Source organism: Oncorhynchus tshawytscha, linkage group LG29, assembly GCF_018296145.1.
Source record: "Oncorhynchus tshawytscha isolate Ot180627B linkage group LG29, Otsh_v2.0, whole genome shotgun sequence".
NCBI classification, from domain to species: Eukaryota; Metazoa; Chordata; class Actinopteri; order Salmoniformes; family Salmonidae; genus Oncorhynchus; species Oncorhynchus tshawytscha.
Genome location: NC_056457.1, coordinates 22,374,238 through 22,399,791, shown reverse-complemented (window position 1 = coordinate 22,399,791; position 25,554 = coordinate 22,374,238). Strand labels below are relative to the sequence as shown.

Genomic DNA, 25,554 nt, shown 5'->3' with positions numbered 1-25,554 from the left:
TGTAAGGCTCTCCAGAGGGTAGTGAGGCCTGCACAACGCATCACCGGGGGCAAACTACCTGCCCTCCAGGACACCTACACCACCCGATGTTACAGGAAGGCCATAAAGATCATCAAGGACACCAACCACCCGAGCCACTGCCTGTTCACCCCGCTATCATCCAGAAGGCGAGGTCAGTACAGGTGCATCAAAGCTGGGACCGAGAGACTGAAAAACAGCTTCTATCTCAAGGCCATCAGACTGTTAAACAGCCACCACTAACATTGAGTTGCTGCTGCCAACACACTGACTCAACTCCAGCCACTTTAATAATGGGAATTGATGGGAAATTATGTAAAATATATCACTAGCCACTTTAAACAATGCTACCTAATATAATGTTTACATACCCTACATTATTCATCTCATATGTATACGTATATACTGTACTCTATATAATCTACTGCATCTTTATGTGATACATGTATCACTAGCCACTTTAACTATGCCACTTTGTTTACATACTCATCTCATATGTATATACTGTACTCGATACCATCTACTGTATCTTGCCTATGCCGCTCTGTACCATCACTCATTCATATATCTTTATGTACATATTCTTTATCCCCCTACACTTGTGTGTATAAGATAGTAGTTTTGGAATTGTTAGTTAGATTACTTGTTGGTTATTACTGCATTGTCCAAACTAGAAGCTCAAGCATTTCGCTACACTCGCATTAACATCTGCTAACCATGTGTATGTGACAAATAAAATTTGTGTGTACTACGGGACAGTAGTAAATTTGAAGTTCCTCGGCGTACACATCACGGACAAACTGAATTGGTCCACCCACACAGACAGCGTGGTGAAGAAGGCGTATGTGTATGTGACAAATAAAATTGTGTATGTGACAAATAAAATTTGATTTGATTATGTCATCATGAAGTGCTTTGAGAGACTAGTCAAGGATCATATCACCTCCACCCTACCTGATACCCTAGACCCACTCCAATTTGCTTACCGCCCCAAAAGGTCCACTGACAAAACAATCTCCATCACACTGCACAATCCCTTCTGAACAAGAGGAATACCTATGTAAGAATGCTTTTTTTGCACTAGCCACTTTAAATAACACCATCTTAATCATGTTTACATATTACTCATCTCATATGTATATACTGTTCTAAACCATCTTGCCTATTCCGCACGGCCATCGCTCAAGTGCTCAAGTGCTCATGCACTTGTGGAGTGGACCTCCAGCTCCTTGATTCGGTGCTGATGATATTGAGCTATATATCAATGTTTGACAGGGTAATTGGAAAAGTTGATGCGCGGGTCATGGCTGTTGTACTTGGCCGATTGCCACAAATTGGAAAGAACATTACTCATTTAGAAGGATCCTTACAGTTAGGCTTATAAACTGTGTGTGGAGTATAGTTATGAGAGGAGAAAGTGACCCTCAAATGATTTGACCTTAAAAAATGGTAGTCGACTCCACTACACACAATGCATTTCACAGGAGAATGGCTCCCTCTGCTGTCTATCTGTGGTGACACATTGAAGTATTGAAAACTGATCAAACCATTAGGGTCCTCAATAAGTCTCCCCAAAGGGTAGTGTACACTCTTTCATTGCCCTCCATTTCCCCCATAGATTTAAAAGGAATGGATTGGTGTAAGATTAATAAAGTGGAGACTACCTCTAGCCCACACGTATACCCATTGTAATCTATGAGGGGGAGTGAACGAACACACTCAGGAGAAGAGTTGAGATTCTGACTGCAGCAAGTGTCTATGTATATTATGGATTTTGCTCTGCAAAGTATCCTTAAACTATCTTGATTGTATTCTTAAAACCTCACCGTTCCATAGTGAGCATATGCATGTTTATAATGCATTCACGTAAGACAACTGCCAATTAAATGACCTACCACAACTCCAAATGAATAAACAGCAATATAAAACAATAGCAGTGGCGTAAAGAGAAACGTCATAGTCTACACATTGTTTCAGATACTAAAAAAGTGTCGTGTTCTCTCATTTATAAACCTAGAGAACAGTAGGCCTATATCCAAAATCCCATGTCCTTTATCATGCCTAAATGAATATTAAAGTTGACCATTAAATATTCATACTAGGCTACTATACTATAAATTAATGTGATCGATTTTATTTTAACCATGCATCACGGTCTGTAACCCTCAACTATTTAGTCTAATGTTCCAAAGGACTCCTTTCGTCCAATAAGACGTAGTTTTTTTTTTTTTTTCAATAAAAGGGAGGCGGTCCGAAAAAGACTGCTCTTACATTGTCTTCATTTTGCGCACGCGTAGAATGGCAACATTTCCAGAGGTTGAGACGAGAGTAACTGGCTGCGAATATGATTTACATTAGAAAATAAAAAGCTTTATGCTTTTAATTTGTGTGATAATATTGGTCATAGTACAAACCAAAACGCCGTATTACTCGAGGAGAGAACTTTACTCTTGTTAGTGCGTCATGCTTTTCAAAGATGGGCCGCCGATAGACATTGGATTGAGGAGAAAAGTTTTAGAACACCACAACTGGAACTCAAACTAACCTCGGAGATGAATTTAGGTGTTCCAGCAAACGCACTGTTGTTGTTTCGTGCTTGTGATGAAGGAGACTACGAAACTGCTCGAGGGATTCTTGATCCCGGGGCGAAAGATTCCGGGAGGCAAAGTAGACTGCGGTCAGAAGCGGGATCGGAATGCAATGTTGTGGACATCTCACGGGGACTTTCGCTAGTGCCAGTGGATTGCACAGATGAAGAGGGCAACACCGCGTTGCAGTTTGCCTCGGCGAGTGGACATGAGAATCTGGTCCGATTTCTACTGCGAAAGGGGGCTTCGGTGGACAGCCGTAACAACTATGGCTGGACGCCTCTCATGCAGGCTACAAGGTGTGGTTGCTACCAGTTTGTGCTCATGATATTGGTCAATAATGTATACAGATGTTAAATGGGTGTGTCCCCGATTAAAATGTTATAATTGTAATATAATATATGCACAACACAGATTGTGTATGATGAATAAATCAAAATTAAACAATCTATACTAGCCAGGGGTGAGTTTCCATAAAGATAATCTTAAATGTAGACTCAGCGAAATGACGTTGCCACGAGTAGCACCTCAGATATTGGGTGTTCGAGCAGTAAGGGATGGATTATAATGTGCATAATGTACCTGGAGGGAAAAGGGGGAGGGTCATACTTTTTCAATTTCAGTCAATGGGAGGGTTTAGTATTTTTTTTTAAATCTAGTCCAGTTCAGGGTCATGCAATTTGTAATTGATGACATTTCAATATTTCTCAGGGTTTTTAAAATGAGTTGCTTATTAGGCTACATATCAACGTGTGGCCGATGCCGTCTCTCATCTCTGATTCTCCACTGGACGTGCAATTTCGAGTGTGCCTACAGGCTATTTAGTGTGGTCTCAATCAAATTATCCATATCTGGTCGGGAAGATGGTGGAAACTGAGGTTTTGTTTGAAACTGCTAGTAATATAATAGTACAGAAAGTGCGAGTAGTGGGTTCAGTGACAAGGAAAAGGGGAAATGAGAAAGAAGTAAAGCTGTGGTAGAAAATAGGAAACCACCACACTCGTTTTTATTCGGAGTGAGGGTTTTGGATCAATGCTACTTGGGAAATATGTTTAACGTCTCGAGGACAATCTGGAATGTGTTGAAAGAAAGTGAGTCACAAGAAGTGGTCTTATTTAGATTTTTTTGTGTCTGCGAAGCAGAATAAGTTTAAGACTTCGTAGTGGACTGTTTCCTGTATAGATTTTTGTAGCAGGGGGCCTTTCAAGGGGGTTATTTTGGGGGGTGGCTCAAGAAATAAAGGCAGAGGATATAACTGAAGACATCGATGGAGTGGTTGGTGCACACTGACTGACCTGTATGGTGGATGGAGAAACGTAATGAACTTTATCCATGCTACTGTTTTTTGATTAATAGTTTCTCCCTTCTCATATAAAGTTAGGATTCATGAGCTTTTGTGCACAAGCCCCTTCAGTGTCATAAATGTGAAAGATTTAGTCATGTGAAGAGGTCGACTGATTATGCTTTTCCAACATCCGATACCGATTATTGGAGGACCAAAAAAAGTTGATACCGATTTAATCGGCCGTTTTTTTAAATTTTATTTTATTTGTAATAATGACAATTGCAACAAAACTGAACACTAATTTTAACTTAATATAATACATCAATAAAATCAATTTAGCCTCAAATAAATAATGAAACATGTTCAATTTGGTTTAAATAATGCAAAAACAAAGTGTTGGAGAAGAAAGTAAAAGTGCAATATGTGCCATGTAAGAAAGATAACGTTTAAGTTCCTTGCTCAGAACATGAGAACATATGAAATCTGGTGGTTCCTTTTTAACATGAGTCTTCAATATTCCCAGGTAAGAAGTTTTAGGTTGCAGTTATTATAGGAATTATAGGACTATTTCTCTCTATACCATTTGTCTATGGTAGAAGAGCCACCATGACTAGTGAAGGTTTCTCATCAACTGAGGGATAGTGAAATGCTAAAAAGGTGGACTTTGTATTATTTATTGCAATGGTCATAAACTTTACAGCACGAGCGGAGAAGAAGTGTAAGGAAATTGGAATCATTGTGAATGCTGCTGAACATTTTCTGGGTATTTGTGATTTCACAGCCGAGGCTGTGCAAGAAATCCTGTCGGTGAATGTTATGTCATCACAGGCCCCTGAGCCTGTGTAGGAATGTAAACTCAGCAAAAAAAGTAATGTCCTCTCACTGTCAACTGCGTTTATTTTCAGCAAACTTAACATGTGTAAATATTTGTATGAACATAACTGAGACATAAACTGAACAAGTTCCACAGACATGTGACTAACAGAAATGGAATAATGTGTCCCTGAACAAATGGAGAGTCAAAATCAAAAGTAACAGTCAGTATCTGGTGTGGCCATCAGCTGCATTAAGTACTGTGCAGTGCATCTCCTCCTCATGGACTGCACCAGATTTGCCAGTTCTTGCTGTGAGATGCTACCCCACTCTTCCACCAAGGCACTTGCAAGTTCCCGGACATTTCTGGGGGAAATGGTCCTAGCCCTCACCCTCTGATCCAAAAGGTGCCAGACGTGCTCAATGGGATTGAGATCTGGGCTCTTCGCTGGCCATGGCAGAACACGGACATTCCTGTATTGCAGGAAATCACGCACAGAACGAGCAGTAAAGCTGGTGGCATTGTCATGCTGGAGGGTCATGTCTGGATGAGCCTGCAGGAAGGGTACCACATGAGGGAGGAGGATTTCTTCCCTGTAACGCACAGCGTTGAGATTGCCTGCAATAACAACAAACTCAGTTCGATGACTCTGTCACACCGCCCCAGACAATGACAGACCCTCCACCTCCAAATCGATCCCACTCCAGAGTACAGGCCTCGGTGTAACGCTCAATCCTTCGACGATAAACACGAATCCGACCATCACCCCTGGTGAGACAAAACCGTGACTTGTCAGTGAAGAGCACTTTTTGCCAGTCTTGTCTGGTCCAGCGACCGGTAGGTTTGTGCCCATAGTCGACGTTGTTGCCGGGGTTGTCTGGTGAGGACCTGCCTTACAACAGGCCTACAAGCCCTCAGTCCAGCCTCTCTCAGCCTATTGCGGAAAGTCTGAGCACTGATGAAGGGATTGTGCGTTCCTGGTGTAACTCAGGCGGGTGGCATCCAATTTGTTGCATTTCTGCCACCTACTAGACTGAAGTACAACTCCCTTATACTTTACTTGAAAAATGTAAATATACTAAATAAATACCTTTTCTAATTTCAAAGTCATGTAAAATAAATCTAACACTCCACTAATTAAATGTATTTATTCCTACCTCATGCCATCACCCTGAAAGGATGGGACATCACCACTTAACACATCCTGTAACTCTTCTGCTGACAAGTCTCGCACACCGAGCAGCTGCCACAACAACCTCAATTTTCGGAGACTTACGATCCATCCCTGCTGTACAATTAATAACTATTGCCATAAATGCTAAAAATCCAAATCTTACTGAAACTTATTTGACTTTTTGGCCTATCCCTCTGTACTGGTATATCTCTGCTACACTCACCACTCCTCCCCCTTAACTCATCTTCCTCTACTTTCTTCACTGCCTCAGCATATGACAACTTCTGCTCTACTCTAACCCTGGAAACCTCAACCTGCCTCTCTCGCACACAACATTTCTGATCCCCAGCCCCATGGACACCCCTACAATTAACACATTCCACTACTTTCCCCAGTAATACACATTCCTTTGTCTCATACCCTTCTGCACATGTCTCACACTTTGGACCCTCCCTCCTACACACTGCTGCCACATGCCCAATAGCTTGACACCTGTATAATCTTAATGTGTTCGGCACATACACTCGTACAGGATAACTTGACAGGATATATCCTAACTTCACTTTGTCAGGCAAAGACTCTACTTCAAAACTCAAAAGAACAGACAACTCTTCTGTTTCCCCACTCTCGCCACTCTGTCTGCGTCGCATCAAACGACGAGCATCACATACACCAGGAATATTTGCCCTCAGCTGGTCAGCCTTTATATCTACTGCTACTCCAGTTATCACTCCTTTCATTGGTGCCCTTTTCTTGAGAACGAAACAACTCACTTTTCTTGCCCCCATTCTTTTTACTTCGAGCGCTTTCTTCCTCTGCCCAACAGAAACAGAAACTAGACCACTTCTAGATACACTCACCGATACCACTTGACCCAACTCTTTTGACTTCGAGCGCTTTCTTCCTCTGCCCAACAGAAACAGAAACTAGACCACTTCTAGATACACTCACCGATACCACTTGACCCAACTCTTTTTACTTCGAGCGCTTTCTTCCTCTGCCCAACAGAAACAGAAACTAGACCACTTCTAGATACCCTCACCGATACCACTTGACCCAACTCATTTTTTCACCCACCGTGAAACCACAAATGGATCAGCCAAAAGGCAAGAGTCCACTTTTTCCAGGAACTTCACTCCTACCATCAGACTCTTCTTCATCCTGATCCTCGGTGCATACCTCAGTCTCCGATAACTTCACCACACCTACCACCTTCGATACTTCACCCTCATTCACTTCCATTTCTCCTCCTGTCTTCAGCTCCCTCTGCTTGCACTTTCTACTATCCTTCTTTGACAAAACATCTCCCTTTTTTCCACCATTTTTATCCGACTCAAGCTCACCTTCTTCCCTCACTCTCTTAGACCTCTTCTCCGTCTCTTTTTCCCTCCATTCCTTCTCTGTTTTCCAAGTACACGTCTCCTTATGATAATACTGCCGCTTCATCCCTGACACCCATCTTGTACTTGCTTTCTCTAGGGACTCCATTTTCCCCTCGTCCCCATATCCTGATCCTACCTCAACTCCAGTCCTCAGGGGCCTGATTGGTGTCACACTTTTGCCCCAGCTAACACACCTGACTCCAATAATCACCTAATCATGATCTTCAGTTAAATGCAATTAGTTTAAATCAGGTTTGTTTGCTAGGGATCGGGGAAAAGTGTGACACCAATCAGGCCCCCGAGGACTTGAATTGTCCAGGCTTGGCCTATATGCTACCAAGTCCATGTTCAGAGAAGCACAGAGCAATGTTATATTTCTAAGATAGCAGCTGGGATGGTGTAAATAAAACTAGGCTGCATTACACTGCAATGGATATTTCAACCCTGAGCCCCGGGCCTGCTCTGCTCTTGCTAATCCAAAACTTTTTGTGTGCTGCCTAACCAATGGCTGTGCTATGTAGGTCTATGGTGTCAGTTCAGGAGGCGAGTCAAATGCTTCTTCCGAAAATCATCTTTGAATGGTCTAGTCCCCAAAAAATGTGTGTGGACTAGCCTATAGCCAATGTTCTGTTCAGTTTTACAAGGAGAGAGAGAAGATGAGGAGGACCGGAGGTTAAATTTGATAGCTTGCTACTACTATAATTGATTTTTATTATGTTTCTTGCTGATGATGTAGGTCTGTTTATCATAGTTATTGATCTCACAATAAGCCAGATTTGAGTAACTTACATTGTGGTACTGAAACTTTAAGCAGCAGCCGCGGCACAATCAATTGGAAATGGACAACTCTTGGTGCTGAAAGTACGCTCGTACTTCAACGGTCTTAGTTGTTGCGTAAATTCACCCACAATGCTGTTTACTTAGAACTGCATCTATGTCATATTTCTGAGTGTACCTTTTAAAAAGAGAGATCATCTTAATGATTAGAAACATATGCTCTCCTCGGTTTTGACTAGATGGTATACAGTCTCTCAGAATTGACTTTTCATAGCAGGTAAGGATAATTAACATGGCATGTTAGGAGAATTAGGTTAAGGTTAGGAAAATGGTTAGCGTTACCAAAAAGGCAATTTGTTTAAACTTTTGATGTCAATTGTATCCCGTCTAGACATGTCTGCTCTCCTCTCTCCTAACACTTCCAGGTCACCTGTGTACCATGTGACCTATGACCACATATGAAGGTTCTCCTAGTCTTCAAAACAATAAGCATTAACATCATTGTTCATTCATTGCTTACCAATGGACTTAAGATGATCTTAGTACATTTTTGGAAATATTTGGACAGTTCCATGACTTTGTCTTGTCGTCCACTAGGTTTGGCCATCTAAATGTGGCCCACATCCTGCTGGAGAACGGGGCGGAGATGAACGGCAGGAACCGGATGGGAGCCAGCGTGTTGACTATGGCGGCCAGAGGGGGCCACACCCATGTGGCCAAGCTTCTCCTGGAGAGCGGCGCCTACGTCGACGACTATGACCACCTGGCGCTCGCTGAGGGTGTCACCAACAGCAACAACAGCGTCGGAGACGAGGGTGGAAGGGAGTTCATGGATATCACGGCGCTCCTTGCTGCCTCACAGCATGGCCACGAGGCATCCGTTCGCCTGCTCCTGGAGTGGGGGGCGGAGGTGAACTTTTCCCAGAAGACCACGGGCTGGGGTGCCCTCATGCTGGCCACGCTGAGCGGGAAGGTGGTCGTGGCCCAGCAGCTGGTGGAGCGGGGTGCGGACCCGGATCAGGTCAACGTGCTGGCCAAGACTGCCTTCGAGCTATCGCTGCAGCTCAATCAGAGGGATGTCAAGGCCTACCTGGACTCCATTACCACCGTGCGCCCACAGCCAGGTATAGAACAGCCACGAGTTCACTACTCTCTCCATGTGTAATGAAGGTGGTTCGACGAACCACACTAATGTGATGAGTAATCCTAGCAACGTCTAGGCCTTAGCTCGGCGGGCTAACACAGTCTTGTGACATGTATGAGACCTGGATTTGAACCCTGGTTGGTTGCACACTGTTGGAAATCAGTTTTCCAGTATTTTCATTAAGCCTATTTAGGTGGACTGGAACAGACCCCCATCTAACTCTGTTACACCCAGCCTCAAAACATTTAGGCTAGGTTTCAATTGGTTGAGGAAATGTTATTGTTGGCAGGCCTTGATGCTGATTCAGGGATCTCTGTCCCACTGAAGAAGCATTCAGGAGAAACACTAATCTGATATGCAGTCAAATTAGGCCAACAAGGCACAAAGCAGTTTTTCTATTTCTGATATGATTGTCGTTAGTCAATACACAGATAAGATCGCAACAAGTTCATCTTTGAGACTAAACAGAAGTCTTCAGCGGATCTTGTACAGGTCACTCATAGGTAGTAGTCTCGATTGTTGTGAACGTTTTCTAATTAACTCAAAGCTTTATTGTAACACTACAATTGACACTCAAGTGAAAGTAAAGCAGTGGTCACACCTTGGGTGTCTAAAAGAAAGAGACATTGTTATAGAGTTCCCCCCTTAGACACCTGTTCTCTTTGATGTGCCTCTTGTCTTTGGCCAAGAAGTACACAGGAGGGAACCCGAATTTGAAACCTACCCTTGAAAACGTCTGAGCTCTGCATTTCTTTGACAAATTGTTATTATAGCAGGGCTGTGTTCAGCAGCGGGCAACAAACTGAACGCTGCAGATAGAAATGTCACGAATAGAGCTGAGACGATTCCTCACTCTACATGTCAGAGAGGCAAGTCTGTTGTACATAATATATTTCTATCTGAACGTCCCGCAATGTTGTGGTCCTCTGAACGTAGGTAGAGAAGTACCACCTTAAAGGGACAGTTTACCCCAAAATAAAACCATTTTTATTTGAATGTTTTCGCCCCCAAATTCCTGTGTAGATCCTATGATATTAGGAAAAATCTGCAGGCCTCAATTCCAAGTGAATGGGAAAGATTGGCACCATTTACGCCTTGTATTTAGATGGTTAGTGACAATAATTCCCATTCTAAGCAGATGCAAGACCACCTTTTGAGCTATAATGAAAACAATTTCAACGATTTTGGGGTGGGCTATCCCTTTAAACATCTGAATCTTCCTAGAATTTCTTCAGCCAGTCACCCATTCTAATGATCAACATGACTCAGTAATGCCAATTAACTACATCATCCTATATAACTGGAAAGACAATGCACAGTTGAAGTTGGAAGTTTACATACACTTTAGCCAAATGCATTTAAACTCAGTTTTTCACAGTTCCAGACATTTAATCCTCGTAAAAATGCCCTGTCTAAGGTCAGTTAGGATCATCACTTTATTTTAAAAGTGTGAAATGTCAGAATAATAGTAGAGAGAATGATTTATTTCAGCTTTTATTTCTTTCATCACATTCCCAGTGGGTCAGAAGTTTGCACACACTCAGTTACATTGCCTTTAAATTGTTTAACTTGGGTCAACTGTTTCGGATAGCCTGCCACAAGCTTCCCACAATAAGTTGGGTGAATTTTGGCCCATTCCTCCTGACAGAGCTGGTGTAACTGAGTCAGGTTTGTAGGCCTCCTTGCTCGCACACACTTTTTCAGTCCTGCCCATACATTTTCTAAAGGATTGAGATCAGGGCTTTGTGATGGCCACTCCAATACCTTGACTTTGCTGTCCTTAAGCCATTTTGCCACAACTTTGGGAGTATGTTGAGGTCATTGTCCATTTGGAAGACCCATTTGCGACCAAGCTTTAACTTCCTGACTGATGTCTTGAGCTGTTGCTTCAGTATATTCACATAATTTTCCTCCCTCTTGATGCCATCTATTTTGTTAGGTGCACCAGTCCCTCCTGCAGCAAAGCACCCCCACAACATGATGCTGCCACCGTGCTTCATGGTTGGGATGGTGTTCTTCGGCTTGCAAGCCTCCCCCTTTTCCTCCAAACATAACGATGGTCATTATAGCCAAACAGTTCTAAAAAACATATATAACATATTTTCTGCTTGTATTTTCCCTATTGGTTTGCTGTTCAATTGATATATCAGAGATCTCAAAGTCACCGCAAAAATTTTCTCCATATCACTACTGAATTCTTACAATGCATATATTGTTATTGTACGCTATGGTAAGCACATTAACCTTAACTACAGTTCAGGACTAAAAGAACCAGTCACATGTTTTGAGTTCCCTTATCCGTCTGCCTGGCTAGCAGTCATGTGATTGTGGTCCACTCTCTTGGTGGTTTTGGACTGAGCTTTGTTGTCTCTAGCCTGTACAACTCCAGTATTTCTCCACTCAAGTGTTCCCTGTCCTCTTCTGGTACCCAATGTGACTGGGTTCAGCAGTAGGGGTATTGTATGGTGGTGGTGGCAATGTAGGATTGTTGCTTTTTCAGTCCTTGGTACATTCATCTTCTGTTCTTTTACCACTCGCATAGATGACGAGAAGAGGAGACCAGATGTTTTCAGTGCCTTGAAGTTAGGTGAGTTTAGCGCACACAGGCACATACTAAACAGAGGTTTGCATTGTAAGGGGAAAGCTGTCATATTGAGTTATGTCTGCAAGAGTGGGCATAACACTACCATGCATAACACTACCATGCATAACACTACCATGCATAACACTACCATGCATAACACTACCATGCATAACACTACCATGCATTTACAGTAAGTAATCCAACCATGCATGTAGTTCAACCAAAAAGTCATACCTAAACATTCCTGAAGTAGGGACTATGTGAGTTTGAGAGAATCTAACATGGTATGTGCACTGGGCAGTCTTGCATGCTTGCTCAATGCAGTCTGGGGTAAAACCCTGGGAGGGAAGAATGTGTGGGGTCTGAGAGGGCTGAAAATATTTGAGACTTTTGGGTGGAGGACAGAGACCTTTGTTTCAATAAGAATGTATGTAGCTGGAATTGAGTAGTCTGGTCATCTTGTGCATGCGTGTGTTCATACTCATATCTGTGTGTGTGTTTGCACGTGTGCATGTGTGTTTGTTTTTGCATGTGGGTTTGTGTGTGTGTGTGTGTGTGTGTGTGTGCATGTATGTGTCCCAGGAAACTCCCAGCTGGTGAAGGAGATCTTGGAGGAAGATCCATCCCAGGTGAACATGGCCAACCCGGACGGGGCGTCTCCCCTGATGATAGCAGCCGTCAGTGGGCAGCTGGAGGTGGTGCAGCTCCTGCTGGAGAAGAGCGCCGACGTGGACAAACAAGATGGAGTACACGGCTGGACGGCCCTCATGCAGGCCACGTACCATGGGTAAATATGTGACGCATGACCGCAATTTTGATTACACTTTCTTATTCTACACAGACACCTTCACAAACACACAATGGCTAAAACACATACACTACCGGTCAAAAGTTTTAGAACACCTACTCATTCAAGGGTTTTTCTTTATTTTTACTATTTTCTACATTGTAGAATAATAGTGAAGACATCAAAACTAGAAAATAACACATGGAATCATGTAGTAACCAAAAAAGTGTTAAACAATATATTTTATATTTGAGATTCTTCAAATAGCCACCCTTTGCCTTGATGAAGGCTTTACACACTCTTGGCATTCTCTCAACCAGCTTCACCTGAAATGCTTTTCTGACAGTCTTGAAGGAGTTCCCACATATGCTGAACACTTGTTGGCTGCTTTTCCTTCACTCTGCGGTTCGACTCATCCCAAACCATCTCAATTTGTTTGAGGTCGGAGGATTGTGGAGGCCAGGTCATCTGATGCACTTGAAGAAACGTTCAAAGTTCTTGAAAATGTCCATATTGACTGACCTTCATGTCTTAAAGTAATGATGGACTGTCGTTTCTCTTTGCTTATTTGAGCTGTTCTTGCCATAATATGGACTTTTACCAAATAGGGCCATCTTCTGTATACCCCCCTACCTTGTCACAACACAACTGATTGGCTCAAACACATTAAGAAGGACAGAAATTCCACAAATGTACTTTTAAGAAGGCACACCTGTTAATTGAAATGCATTCCAGGTGACTACCTCATGAAGAGGGTTGAGAGAATGCCAAGCGTGTGCAAAGTATCATCAAGGCAAAGTGTGGCTGTTTCAAGAATCTCAAATATAATTTGTTTAACACTTTTTTTTGGTAAATGCATGATTCCTTGTGCTATTTCATAGTTTCGATGTCTTCACTATTATTCTACAATGTAGAAATTAGTAAAAAATAAATAAAAGCCCTTGAATGAGTAGGTGTTCTAAAACATTGACCGGTAGTGTATACAGTCAAGGTGATTTTTAAAAGTTGTCTTCTAATCTAAGCTTTTCTTCTGTCGTACCTGTGCTCATAGGAATAAAGATGTGGTGAAGTATCTGCTTAGTCAGGGTGCAGATGTCAACCTGCGAGCCAAGAATGGCTACACTGCTTTTGACCTGGTCATGCTGCTGAATGACCCAGGTAAAACCACAACACAATCTGCCGCTGCTTCTGAGTTTACTGGTGCGGATAGAAAGTGTGAAGTGTTATAATGCATTTGTACTGTGATATGTGTTATCATTGCTAGTGCTTAGTACACCTGGTAAACCCAATGCACCCAAGTCACACTCTGCCGTTCTCTTCCCTACAGACACTGAGCTGGTGAGGTTGTTGGCGTCCGTCTGCATGCAGGTGGACAAAGACAAAGGAAAACACAGGGGCAGGACTCCCCTCACTGGCTCCAAGAGCAGGCAGTCTCTCAATAATGTCCCCGTACCACCCGATGACAGAGGAGGATTAAAGGTCAGGCACTGTTTAGATCAGGGCCAAATTAAATCCGATTTTGGGATCCGTTTCGCCCAGGGGCTGTATGTTGTGCACTCTGTTTATTATCATATGGCATATGACTACTGTCTCCTTCCTGTCCAGTCATGGTGGAACAGGATGTCTAACAGGTTCAGGAGGCTTAAGCTGACCCACACTCTAAGACACGGGCTATCCTCCAACCGCCTGGCCCCCTTCCCTGATGAACCCGAGGCGCCTCTGGACGCCACCATGAAGGCTGAGAGGAAGAGTGCCACCCCGTGCGGGGCGGTGTCGCCCCCTGCAGCCATGGGGAGTACTGACAGCAGCACGGCCTGGACAGCCAAGAGCAAAGACAGTGGTGAGACACGGGGGAAATAAGACCTTTCCCAATAACAATGTTCCGGTTTTTGTTTTGTAAACAGAAATTTTGCAGTACTTCTTTTTACAGTATAGTCAGTTTAGAATTAGCAAGTATTGTATAAGCTGTCCTACTGATTGTGCATGGATTGTTTGTTAGAAATGGGAAATTAACAAAAGTATGGTAAATGTCTGTAAGTGGCATTTCCTTGAAACCATCTTGTTTCCCTGATGTTTTGAAACGGTTCATTTTTCACAATGGCCATATTCTTCCTGAGAGATTTAGTTGAAACATTCTATTTTGTGGTCAGTGGCTGAAACAGTTGGGCTTTGAATACAGGAACATGAGAGAATGTCATGTATGGTTCTACTAAACTACCTATTGATTTATTTCTATCTGTTTCATAGGTCTTGGCAGAACGGGCACAGAGAAGGATGACTTTCTAATAACCACAATGGTAGGAGTCTTTACATTTTGAAGAGGTTTTGAATTTAAGTGAATTAACCATGATAAGCCCTGTGGCTACACTTCATTGAAACTTCAGTTGAAGTGAACAATGGAGTCCTGTGGCAAACTGCTACACATTGTGGATATTATTGACAGAAAACTGTGAAAATAGAGATGCTCTGTCCGAACTGGGGACCATAGACTATTTATTGTGTATGCTACGGCATAGATAATGCAATGCTGGCGTGATTGAACTGATTGAAACTTCTACTAAACTTTCAGCTGAGAAATGGGGCGCCGCTGACCCGTCTGCCCAACGACAAGCTGAAGGCAGTGATCCCACCCTTTCTGCCCCCGTCGAACTTTGAGCCGTGGAACTCAGACCGCTCCAGGGTCATCAAAGAGGGCAAGAGCGAAGCCTCACGGCTGCCCATGCCACAGAGACCAGGCAAAGCCAACTTCAACAGCAGCGGCAACTCTGACATTGTGAGTCACACGTTGCTGCCAATTTATTTTTATTTTTTTACTGTAATTGAAACCCAATGATAAATAGTGATTTTGAAGTGAAGAAAAAGTATTCTTTCCTTCCATGCTGTGTCACAGACCTCTATCAGTCGTGTAGTGAGCAGGTCCATTAAGTTCCCCAGCCTCACCAAGGGCCCCTCATCCACCTCCCCCTCCAACTCAGGCAACTACCACTCCCCCCACTCCTCAGGTGGCTCCAACGGGGTGGCAGGGCTCAACCGCCACGGGCCAGACTCACACAACCGCTCAGGTACAGGCACATGAAAACACACTTGGCTAGGTGTCATACACACCACACACACACTTTCAGACTATTCCTACTGCCTGAGCAGAGATCAGATGATTACTGAACTGGCGCCAATAGAGATGGTCGCCTCGCTTCGCGTTCTTAAGAAACTATGCAGTATTTGTTTTTTTTTATGTATTATTTCTTACACCGTTACCCCAGGAAATCTTAAGTCTTATTACATACAGCCAGGAAGAACTATTGGATAGAAGAGCAACGTCAACTTACCAACATTTTGACCAGGAATATGACTTTCCTGAAATCGGACCCTCTGTTTGGACCACCACCCAGGACAATGGATCGGATCCCAGTAGGCGACCCAAAACAACGGTGCCGCAGAAGGGGCAGACGGAGTGGTCTTCTGGTCAGGCTCCGTAGACGGGCACATCGCTCACCGCTCCCGAGTATACTACTCGCCAATGTCCAGTCTCTTGACAACAAGGTAGACCAAATTTGAGCAAGGGTTGCCTTCCAGAGAGACATCAGGGATTGTAACATTCTCTGTTTCCCGAAAACATGGCTCACTCGAGATACGTTAGAGTCGGTACAACCACCTGGTTTCTTCACGCATCACGCCAACAGAAACAAACATCTCTCTGGTAAGAAGAAGGGCGGGGGTGTATGCCTTATGATTAACGAGTCGTGGTGTGATCCTAACAACATACAGGAACTTAAGTCCTTTTGTTCACCTGACCTAGAATTCCTTACAATCAAATGCCGACCGCATTTTCTACCAAGAGATTTCTCTTCGATTATAATCACAGCCGTGTATATCCCCTCAAGCAGACACCTCGATGGCCCTGAAAGAACTTCATTGGACTCTATGTAAACTGGAAACCACATATCCTGTGGCTGCATTAATTATAGCTGGGGATTTTAACAAGGCTAATCTGAAAACAAGGCTCCCTAGATTTTATCAGCATATTGAATGCGTGACCTGGGCTGGAAAAATTCTGGATCATTGCTACTCTAACTTCCGCGACGCATACAAAGCCTTCCTCGCCCTCCTTTCGTCAAATCTGACCACGACTCCATTTTGTTGCTCCCAGCCTATAGACAGAAACTAAATCAGGAAATGTCCGTGCTCAGGTCTGTTCAACGCTGATCCGACCAAGCTGATTCCACGCTTCAAGATTGCTTCAATCATGTGGACTGGGATATGTTCCGGATAGCGTCGAACAATAACATTGATGTATACGCTGATTCGGTGAGTGAGTTTATTAGCAAGTGCATCGGTGATGTTGTACCCATGGTGACTATTAAAACCTTCTCCAACCAGAAACCATGGATTGATGGCAGCATTCGCGCAAAACTGAAAGAGCGTACCACTGCTTTTAATCATGGCAAGGCGACCGGAAACATGACCGAATGCAAACAGTGTGGCTATTCTCTCCGCAAGGCAATCAAACAAGCTAAGCGTCAGTATAGAGAGTCGCAATTCAACGGCTCAGACACAAGACTTATGTAGCAGGTGTAACGCTCGTCTGAAGAGGAGGACCAAAGCGCAGCGTGGTACGTGTTCATGATTATTTATTCAAACTGAACACTGCTGGAGGCTCCGGACTGGGCACCGTCGTTGCTGGAGGTTGCTGGAGGCTCCGGACTGTAGACCGTCTCTGGAGGCTCCGGACTGTAGACCGTCTCTGGAGGCTCCGGACTGTAGACCGTCTCTGGAGGCTCCGAGACTGTAGACCGTCTCTGGAGGCTCCGAGACTGTAGGCTCCGAGACTGTGTCTCTGGAGGCTCCGGGCTCCGACTGTCTCTGGACCGTCTCTGGAGGCTCCGAGACTGTAGACCGTCTCTGGAGGCTCCGAGACTGTAGACCGTCTCTGGAGGCTCCGAGACTGTAGGCTCCGACCGTCTCTGGAGGCTCCGAGACTGTAGACCGTCTCTGGAGGCTCCGAGACTGTCTCTGGAGGCTCCGAGACCCGTCTCTGGAGGCTCCGAGACTGTAGACCGTCTCTGGAGGCTCCGAGACTGTAGACCGTCTCTGGAGGCTCCGGACTGTAGACCGTCTCTGGAGGCTCCGAGACTGTAGACCGTCTCTGGAGGCTCCGAGACTGTAGAATGTCTCTGGAGGCTCCGAGACTGTAGACCGTCTCTGGAGGCTCCGAGACTGTAGACCGTCTCTGGAGGCTCCGAGACTGTAGACCGTCTCTGGAGGCTCCGAGACTGTAGACCGTCTCTGGAGGCTCCGAGACTGTAGACCGTCTCTGGAGGCTCCGAGACTGTAGACCGTCTCTGGAGGCTCCGAGACTGTCCGTCTCTGGAGGCTCCGAGACTGTCTCTGGAGGCTCCGAGACTGTAGACCGTCTCTGGAGGCTCCGAGACTGTAGACCGTCTCTGGAGGCTCCGAGACTGTAGACCGTCTCTGGAGGCTCCGAGACTGTAGACCGTCTCTGGAGGCTCCGAGACTGTAGACTCTCTGGAGGCTCCGAGACTGTAGACCGTCTCTGGAGGCTCCGAGACTGTAGACCGTCTCTGGAGACTGTAGACCGTCTCTGGAGGCTCCGAGACTGTAGACCGTCTCTGGAGGCTCCGAGACTGTAGACCGTCTCTGGAGGCTCCGAGACTGTAGACCGTCTCTGGAGGCTCCGAGACTGTAGACCGTCTCTGGAGGCTCCGAGACTGTAGACCGTCTCTGGAGGCTCCGAGACTGTAGACCGTCTCTGGAGGCTCCGAGACTGTAGACAGTCTCTGGAGGCTCTGCATTGGTGGCCGTCGTTGGAGGCTTCGTGCCATGGATCCTCACTGGAGGCTTCTTGCCATGGATCCTCACTGGAGGCTTCTTGCCATGGATCATCACTGGAGGGAGGAGACACACAGGAGGCCTGGCTCTGGGAGCATTCACAGGACTCACCAGGCTGGGGAGACATACAAGAGACTTAGTTCTAGGCGCAGGCACAGGACTCACCAGGCTGGGGAGACCCAGGAGGCCCTCTCCTTCTGGGGACAGGCACCAGATACACTTGGCCGTGGAGGCGCACTGGAGGTCTCCAGCTTAGAGCCTGCACAACCCATGCTGGCTGGATGGTGACTTTGGCCCGGCACGTGCGGGGCGCAGGCACAGGACACACTGGGCTGTGCAGACGCACTGGAGACACAGTGTGCAGAGCCGGCGCAGGATTTCCTGGGCCGTAGAGACGTACTGGAGGTCTGGAGAGCAGGGCTGGCACAATCCTTCCTGGCTGGATGCTCACCTTAGCCCGGCAGATGCGGGGAGCTGGGATGTAGCGCACCGGGCTAAGAACGATTACTGGAGACACTGTGCGCTCCACCGCATAACACAGTGCCTGACCAGTACTACGCTCCCTCCGGTAAGTACGGGGAGTTGGCTCAGGTCTCCAACCTGGCTCAGCAAATCTCCCCGTGTGCACCCCCAAAACAAATTTGGGAGTGGCCTCCCGGTCTTTAGTGCTAGCCTTGTCCCCGTGTAATTCTTGGCCCTTTTACTAGCTGCCTCTGCCTTCCTTGCTGCTTCGACCTGCTCCCATGGCAGGCGATCTTTTCCGGCCAGGATCTCCTCCCACGTGTAGGATCCTTTGCCGTCCAGGATGTCCTCCCATGTCCAGTCCGCCTTACCACGCTGCTTGGTCCTTTGGTGGTGGGTAGTTCTGTAACGCTCGTCTGAAGAAGAGGACCAAAGCGCAGCGTAGTACGTGTTCATGATTATTTATTCAAACTGAACACTGAAACAAAAATAACAAAATGGAACAAAACGAAACAGTTCTGCCTGGTGCAAACAGAAAACAACTACCCACAAAACACAAAAAGCTGCCTAATTATGATTCTCACAGACCACGATAGACAGCTGCCTCTGATTGAGAACCACACCTGGCCAAACACAAAGAAATAGAAATAAAGAAACTAGAATGCCCACCCTAGTCACACCCTGGCCTAACCAAAATAGAGAATAAAACCCTCTCTATGGCCAGGGCGTGACGGCAGGGTCTACAGGCAATCATGGATTACTAAAAGAAAACTAGCCCCGTCACGGTCACCGATGTCTTGCTCCCAGATAAACTAAACTAAACTTCTTTGCTCGCTTTGAGGACAATACAGTGCCACTGACACGACCCGCTACCAAAACCTGCGGACTCTCCTTCACTGCAGCCAACGCAAGGGTTAACACGTTTAAATGTTTTACTCACAAGACTGCCGGCCCAAACGGCATCCCTAGCCGCGTCCTCAGAGCAAGCACAGACCTGCTGGCTGGTGTGTTTACGGACATATTCAATCTATCCTTATCCCAGTCTGCTGTTCCCACATGCTTCAAGAGGGCCACCATTGTTCCTGTTCCCAAGAAAGCTAAGGTAACTGAGCTAAACGACTATCACTCACTTCTGTCATCATGAAGTGCTTTGAGAGACTAGTCAAGGACCATATAACCTCCACCCTACCTGACACCGTAGACCCACTCCAATTTGCTTACCGCCCCAATTGGTCCACAGATGACGCAATCACACTGCACACTGCCCTAACTCATCTGGACAAGAGGAATACCTATGTAAGAATGCTGTTCATTGATTACAGCTCAACATTTAACACCATAGTACCCTCCAAACTCGTTATTAAGCTCAAGATCCTGGGTCTCGACCCCGCCCTGTGCAACTGGATGATAGCAGGGTGAACAGGCAGTGGCTCGGGTGGTTGTTGTCCTTGATGATCTTTTTGGCAATTCCTGTGACATCTGATGCTGTCGGTGTCCTGAAGGGCAGGACACAACCGTAAGGATCTCCAGAGGGTAGTGAGGTCTGCACAACACATCACCGGGGGGCAAACTACCTGCCCTTCAGGACACCGACAGCACCCGATGTCACAGGAAGGCCAAAAAGATCATCAAGGACAACAACCACCTGAGCTACTGCCTGTTCACCCCGCTATCATCCAGAAGGTGAGGTCAGTACAGGTGCATCAAAGCGGGGACCGAAAGACTGAAAAACAGCTTCTATCTCAAGGCCATCAGACTGTTAAACAGCCACCACTAACATTGAGTGGCTGCTGCCAACATACTGACTCAAATCTCTAGCCACTTTAATGATAAATAATTGGATGTAATTAATGTATCACTAGTCACTTTAAACAATGCCACTTTATATAATGTTTACATACCCTACATTACACATCATATCTGTATATACTGTACTCAATACCATCTACTGCATCTTGCCTATGCCGTTCGGCCATCGCTCATGTACATATTCCTATTCATTCCTTTACACTTGTGTGTGTATAAGGTAGTTGTTGTGAAATTGTTAGATTACTTGTTAGATATTACTGCACGGTCAGAACTAGAAGCACAAGCATTTCGCTACACTCACATTAACATATGCTAACCATGTCTATGTGACCAATAAAATTTTATTTGATTTGATTTTATCTCTGAGATTTGAGCAGACGGCTAGTGCTAGTACTACTCAGTGGTAGTCCTACTCACGGGCTGTGTTTCTTCTCTTCCCCAAAGGGGGCAGTTCAGACAGCGTCCTGTCACAAATTGCTGCCCAGAGGAAGAGAGCTGCAGGCCTGTTAGATCCAAAGGCCCAGGCAGCAGAGGTGCCAAACCCCACCCCTGTGCCTGCTCCTGCCCCCACCGTGCCTGACATCAGTCTCCCAGACATCCACAGCACCCCCAGCCTGGTGTCCAGCGACGTCCACTCCAGACGGGTCAGATATAATATTGATACGTAGAAGGACAACCTATTACAAACCTTGTTATAAGACATTATAAAGGCTCATACACGCTTACAACATGTCAGTGTTAACTAGTGAACTAAGTGAATCACACCCATCTATTTTCTTTACAGAAAGCTGACCTAAAGAAGAGACCCCAGTCTGGGAACTCCTCTACCTCTAAGAGCACCTCTCCCACCCTGACCCCGTCTCCATCCCCCACCCCCAAACCTCCCCCAGGGGACTCCCTGTCCTCTGCGTCCTCCCACCCGCGCTCCAAGAGCAGCGGCGGCTCCAGCAGTGGCACCATCACCGACGAGGGTGAGACAGTGCATCTCTGGTTGATATAAATACTTTAAAAACAATCCCTTCCTCTGCTTATCTCTGCTGATCTCTCACTACACCCAGATGAGCTGTCCAGTATCCTGAAGAAACTTTCGTTGGAGAAATACCAGCCCATATTCGAAGAGCAAGAGGTATGCGTTATCCTCACTGTAGCTTTAGCCGTTGTGTATTTGCTACTTATCCTAAAATGTTCATAGCTGTGGTTTCAATCTCATGTCATCTACTCACTCAGTCAATGTGCATCCAATACAGGTGGATATGGAGGCTTTCCTTACTCTAACAGATGGAGATTTAAAGGAACTGGGGATTAAGACAGACGGGCCTAGACAACAAATACTGGCAGCTATTTCTGAACTCAATGCTGGGAAGGTGTGTTCAATATTTACCAACCCCCCTCTGTGTTCCGTGCCTATCTATTTGTTTTAGTTACCAAAGAGGGATCACAGCTTGATACATCCAATTAAAATGTATAAATACGATGTATTATTATTATTCATCTGAATTGTTGCTGCAGGGGAGAGAGAGGCAGATTTTGCAGGAGACCATCCACAACTTCCAGTCCTCCTTTGGCAGCAGTGCCAGCAACCCCAGACCGCCAGGACAGCCACGCTGTGAGTGTTATGACGTCACACACCCCTAATCAAGATGCAGGACACATGGCATCCAAATCCAATATTACAAGATAACAAACCATCTATAAAGCAATGTCTCCAACACTTAAACTGACTGTAATTAGTGGGCCTACATGGTAATCATGGCCGTAACTACATACGAGTACACAGAGGTCCGGACCTCTGTTTTCAAATAAAAATAATAATGTACACAATACAGAAAATGTATTATGACTCAACATCTAAATATTGCTCCCAGCATTGATCAAAGCTCAGAACGCTTATATTCTTGATCTGACTGAGTTCTAATCGCGCCTGCCTCTTTGTGAACGAGTGGAATCATGAAGAGTGGTATGTTCGCCTGCATTGGATGGATTTGCCTTTTTAGCAGCACATTCACCACTCTCTCAAACGGCTAACTCCGCCCTCTTGTGGCACATGTCGAGGGCCTGACACGTGAGACGAACCACCCTGGCTCCGATTCGGCTAAATAAACACCAACTCGGAGAATGAGTGCACAATTGGTAATCGCTTATAGATATGTCAAGGACTTCTATTACAGTAATATTGAAGGGCTCTGGCTAGTATTTCTTAGCCAGCTAGAAGGATGAAGTAAGAACCTAACTTTACACGGCGTCTACCTCGGCAGGAGAAAAAATACGCTACTAAGTTCTCATAATAACTTTGCTTTACAGAAAGTAGGCTACTGAGACAGTGATGTGGCGCTCAGTGGTGAGGCTGAGGCAGGCTGCAATGCATGCAGGAGGAAGGAGAGAAGACGTAGAGAGAGGGGAAGCAAGCAGAGAGGTTAGTATAGTGGTTCCCAAACTTAGAGTTGGGGCCCTATGTGAGGTCCTCTTAGAAAATCTTATCAAACAAGTTAGGAACTTAAAAAATTATTTGTTTCTAAATGAGCATCTCGACATGGTCTATCTTCCCTATAGGCCTACAACCAGCAACATGCCACCCTGCATCCCACTGCTGGCTTGTATCTGAATCGTAAGCAGGGTTGGTCCTGGATGGAAGACCACATGCTGCTGGAAGTGGTTGGAGGGCCAGTAGGAGGCACTCTTTCTTCTGGTCAAATCTGTTTTGTTTCCCCCCCCCCCAATGCCCCAGGGCAGTGATTGGGGACATTGCCCTGTGTAGGGTGTCATCTTTCAGATGGGATGTTAAACGGGTGCCTATGGTCACGAAAGATCACATGGCACTTGGTTAAAGGACACATGGTAAAAGTAGGGGTGTTAACCCCGGTGCCCTGGCTAAAATCCCAATCTGGCCCTCATACCATCGTGGCCACCTAATCATCTCCAGCTTCCAATTGGCGTATTCCTCTCCCCTTTAACTATTCCCAGGCCTCCCGAGTGGATCGCGGTGCTTGAGGCGTCATTAGAGCCCTGGGTTCGATCCCAGGCTGTTTACAACCGGCTGTGTACGGGAGACCTTTGAGGCGGCACACAATTGGCCCAGCATTGTCCGGGTTAAGGGCTATGTCCTATTGTGCTCTAGGACATAGCCCTTATGGTGGGTCGGGTGCTTGCATGCTGACATGGTTTTCAAGTTGGACGGTGTTTCCGCCGACACATTGGTGCAGCTGGCTTCCGGGTTAAGCGAGCAAGTGTGTCAAGAAGTAGTGCGGCTTGGCAGGGTCGTGTTTCGGAGGACGCATGGCTCTTGACCTTCGCTTCTCCCGAGTCCGTAGGGGAGCTGCAGCAATGAGACAAGACCGTAACTACCAATTTGAATATCACAAAATAAGGGGTACAAGTACAAAAAAATAAAAACCTGGGTCATTGCTGTAAATAAGAATGTGTTCTCAGTCAACTTACCCAGTTAAATAAAATAATTTAAATGCAAACTATGCAATTCTAAAAATGTCACGTTTTAATTTTTATATCGGTGGTTTTTGACCAATACATCACTGATTATTAATACAGAATCGATAGTAATATTCTAATAATTCATGTGAATGTGATAATACAATCATCTGTGCTCCATTGATGTTTGTTTGTGCAGAGCTTGATCAGTAATGCCTAGGAATACAAATGTGAACGCTATGTAATTTCAAGAGTTTATGATTTTATGCAAATCGTCATTACAACTGACTGATGCTATGTGTCAGTGTGAAAAATGTGTCATATTCCACCCCTTTTGTATAGCTAGTAGGCTATGTGTTTGTAGGTTGAATGAGGGTAATGAACCTACATCAGCCAAGGTGATAATGGCTGGGGTCAATTTTGCTTGTTTTTGCTGTTCTCCAAATAGCATTTTAAGTATTTTAATTGTATAGAAATTCAGTAAATTAGCTTTAATTTAAAAATAAAAAAATCAAATCCTTCTGGACCTCATTAAAACTCAACCCCTGGTTACGGCCCTGATGGTAATCATTCTGTCCTTGTAGCTCCTACAGGCTGGGTGCGACACCAGGTGCGCACCTCCAACAAGAGGTAACAACACCACGCTGCGACTGAGGACCAACCGTATAGGAGGTCAGAGATGACCCTATAGCCCAGGTGTGAGGAGACTCTACTGGACGCCAGCGTTCCAGAGCACTGCTGCGTGTGAGAGGACGCTGCAGCACAGACCCCCGAAAGGGATCCCCATGGGCTGGCGACCCCATGCCCAGCGCCCTGCTGCTTACCGACAGAGCACAACGTGATGTGCGGCCATCATTTATTGCCATGGCAACAGGGCTATCACGCCAACTGCTGACCTATAGGGGAGATACAGTAGAGGAAGTGGGCGCGTACTAAGAGAGAACAGACCTACTTATGTCTTAATGGATGTGGGAGATGAAAGCCTTTAAACTGAGATCAAGACTTTTGGGCACTGATGATGTACTATCTGAGAAGAGAACTTCAGGGACGGTTTCACAGACACAGATTAAGCCTAGTCCTGAACTAAAAAGTACATCAAGAGAATCTCCATTAAACATGCTTCTGAGTCCAGGACTAGTCTTAATCTGTGTCTGGGAAATTGGCCCGTAATGTCTTAATGTATTTGGGAGATTGTCACATGTTGATGATGTAAGAGGTTGGAGGAATTCTGGTTTGCCAGAATGATGAGGGAAGATTGTTTTTATTTGTAAAAAAAAAAAAAAAAAAGTTTCCTTCTGCCTTTCTCTTTTTTTCTTCTTTACTATTTCACTACTGTTAGTTTTATAATATGTTTTCTTGTACAAGGATTCATGATTTATGTGTGAACAAAGTAAGTCAGTTTTAATCTGATGATGAATGTGAATGGCTGAACTGTCATTATTAAAACCCATAAAAAGATG

At 45.2% G+C, this 25,554-nt stretch overlaps 1 protein-coding gene across 3 annotated transcripts; it reads left to right on the top strand.

Annotated features, from left to right (window-relative positions):
- The first annotated feature begins 2,298 nt into the window (after positions 1–2,298).
- On the top strand, positions 2,299–25,554 carry LOC112227741 (ankyrin repeat and SAM domain-containing protein 6). 3 transcript variants are annotated; one of them, XR_006080282.1, is made up of 18 exons: positions 2,299–2,905; positions 8,636–9,162; positions 11,725–11,769; positions 12,349–12,553; positions 13,605–13,711; positions 13,881–14,032; positions 14,159–14,393; positions 14,801–14,850; positions 15,123–15,326; positions 15,444–15,615; positions 21,116–21,315; positions 21,456–21,642; positions 21,730–21,797; positions 21,919–22,035; positions 22,181–22,277; positions 22,973–23,084; positions 23,222–23,276; positions 24,679–25,554. XR_006080282.1 is itself a non-coding variant. In XM_024392585.2 (16 exons), exons 1-16 carry the CDS (start codon positions 2,571–2,573, stop codon positions 24,726–24,728), a joined length of 2,751 nt encoding a protein of 916 aa, XP_024248353.2. In that variant the 5' UTR covers positions 2,299–2,570; the 3' UTR covers positions 24,729–25,554. The 3 variants fall into 3 exon arrangements, 1 of the variants encoding a protein (XP_024248353.2); XR_002949926.2 differs by having other exon boundaries at positions 23,222–23,335; XM_024392585.2 differs by lacking the exons at positions 22,973–23,084; positions 23,222–23,276.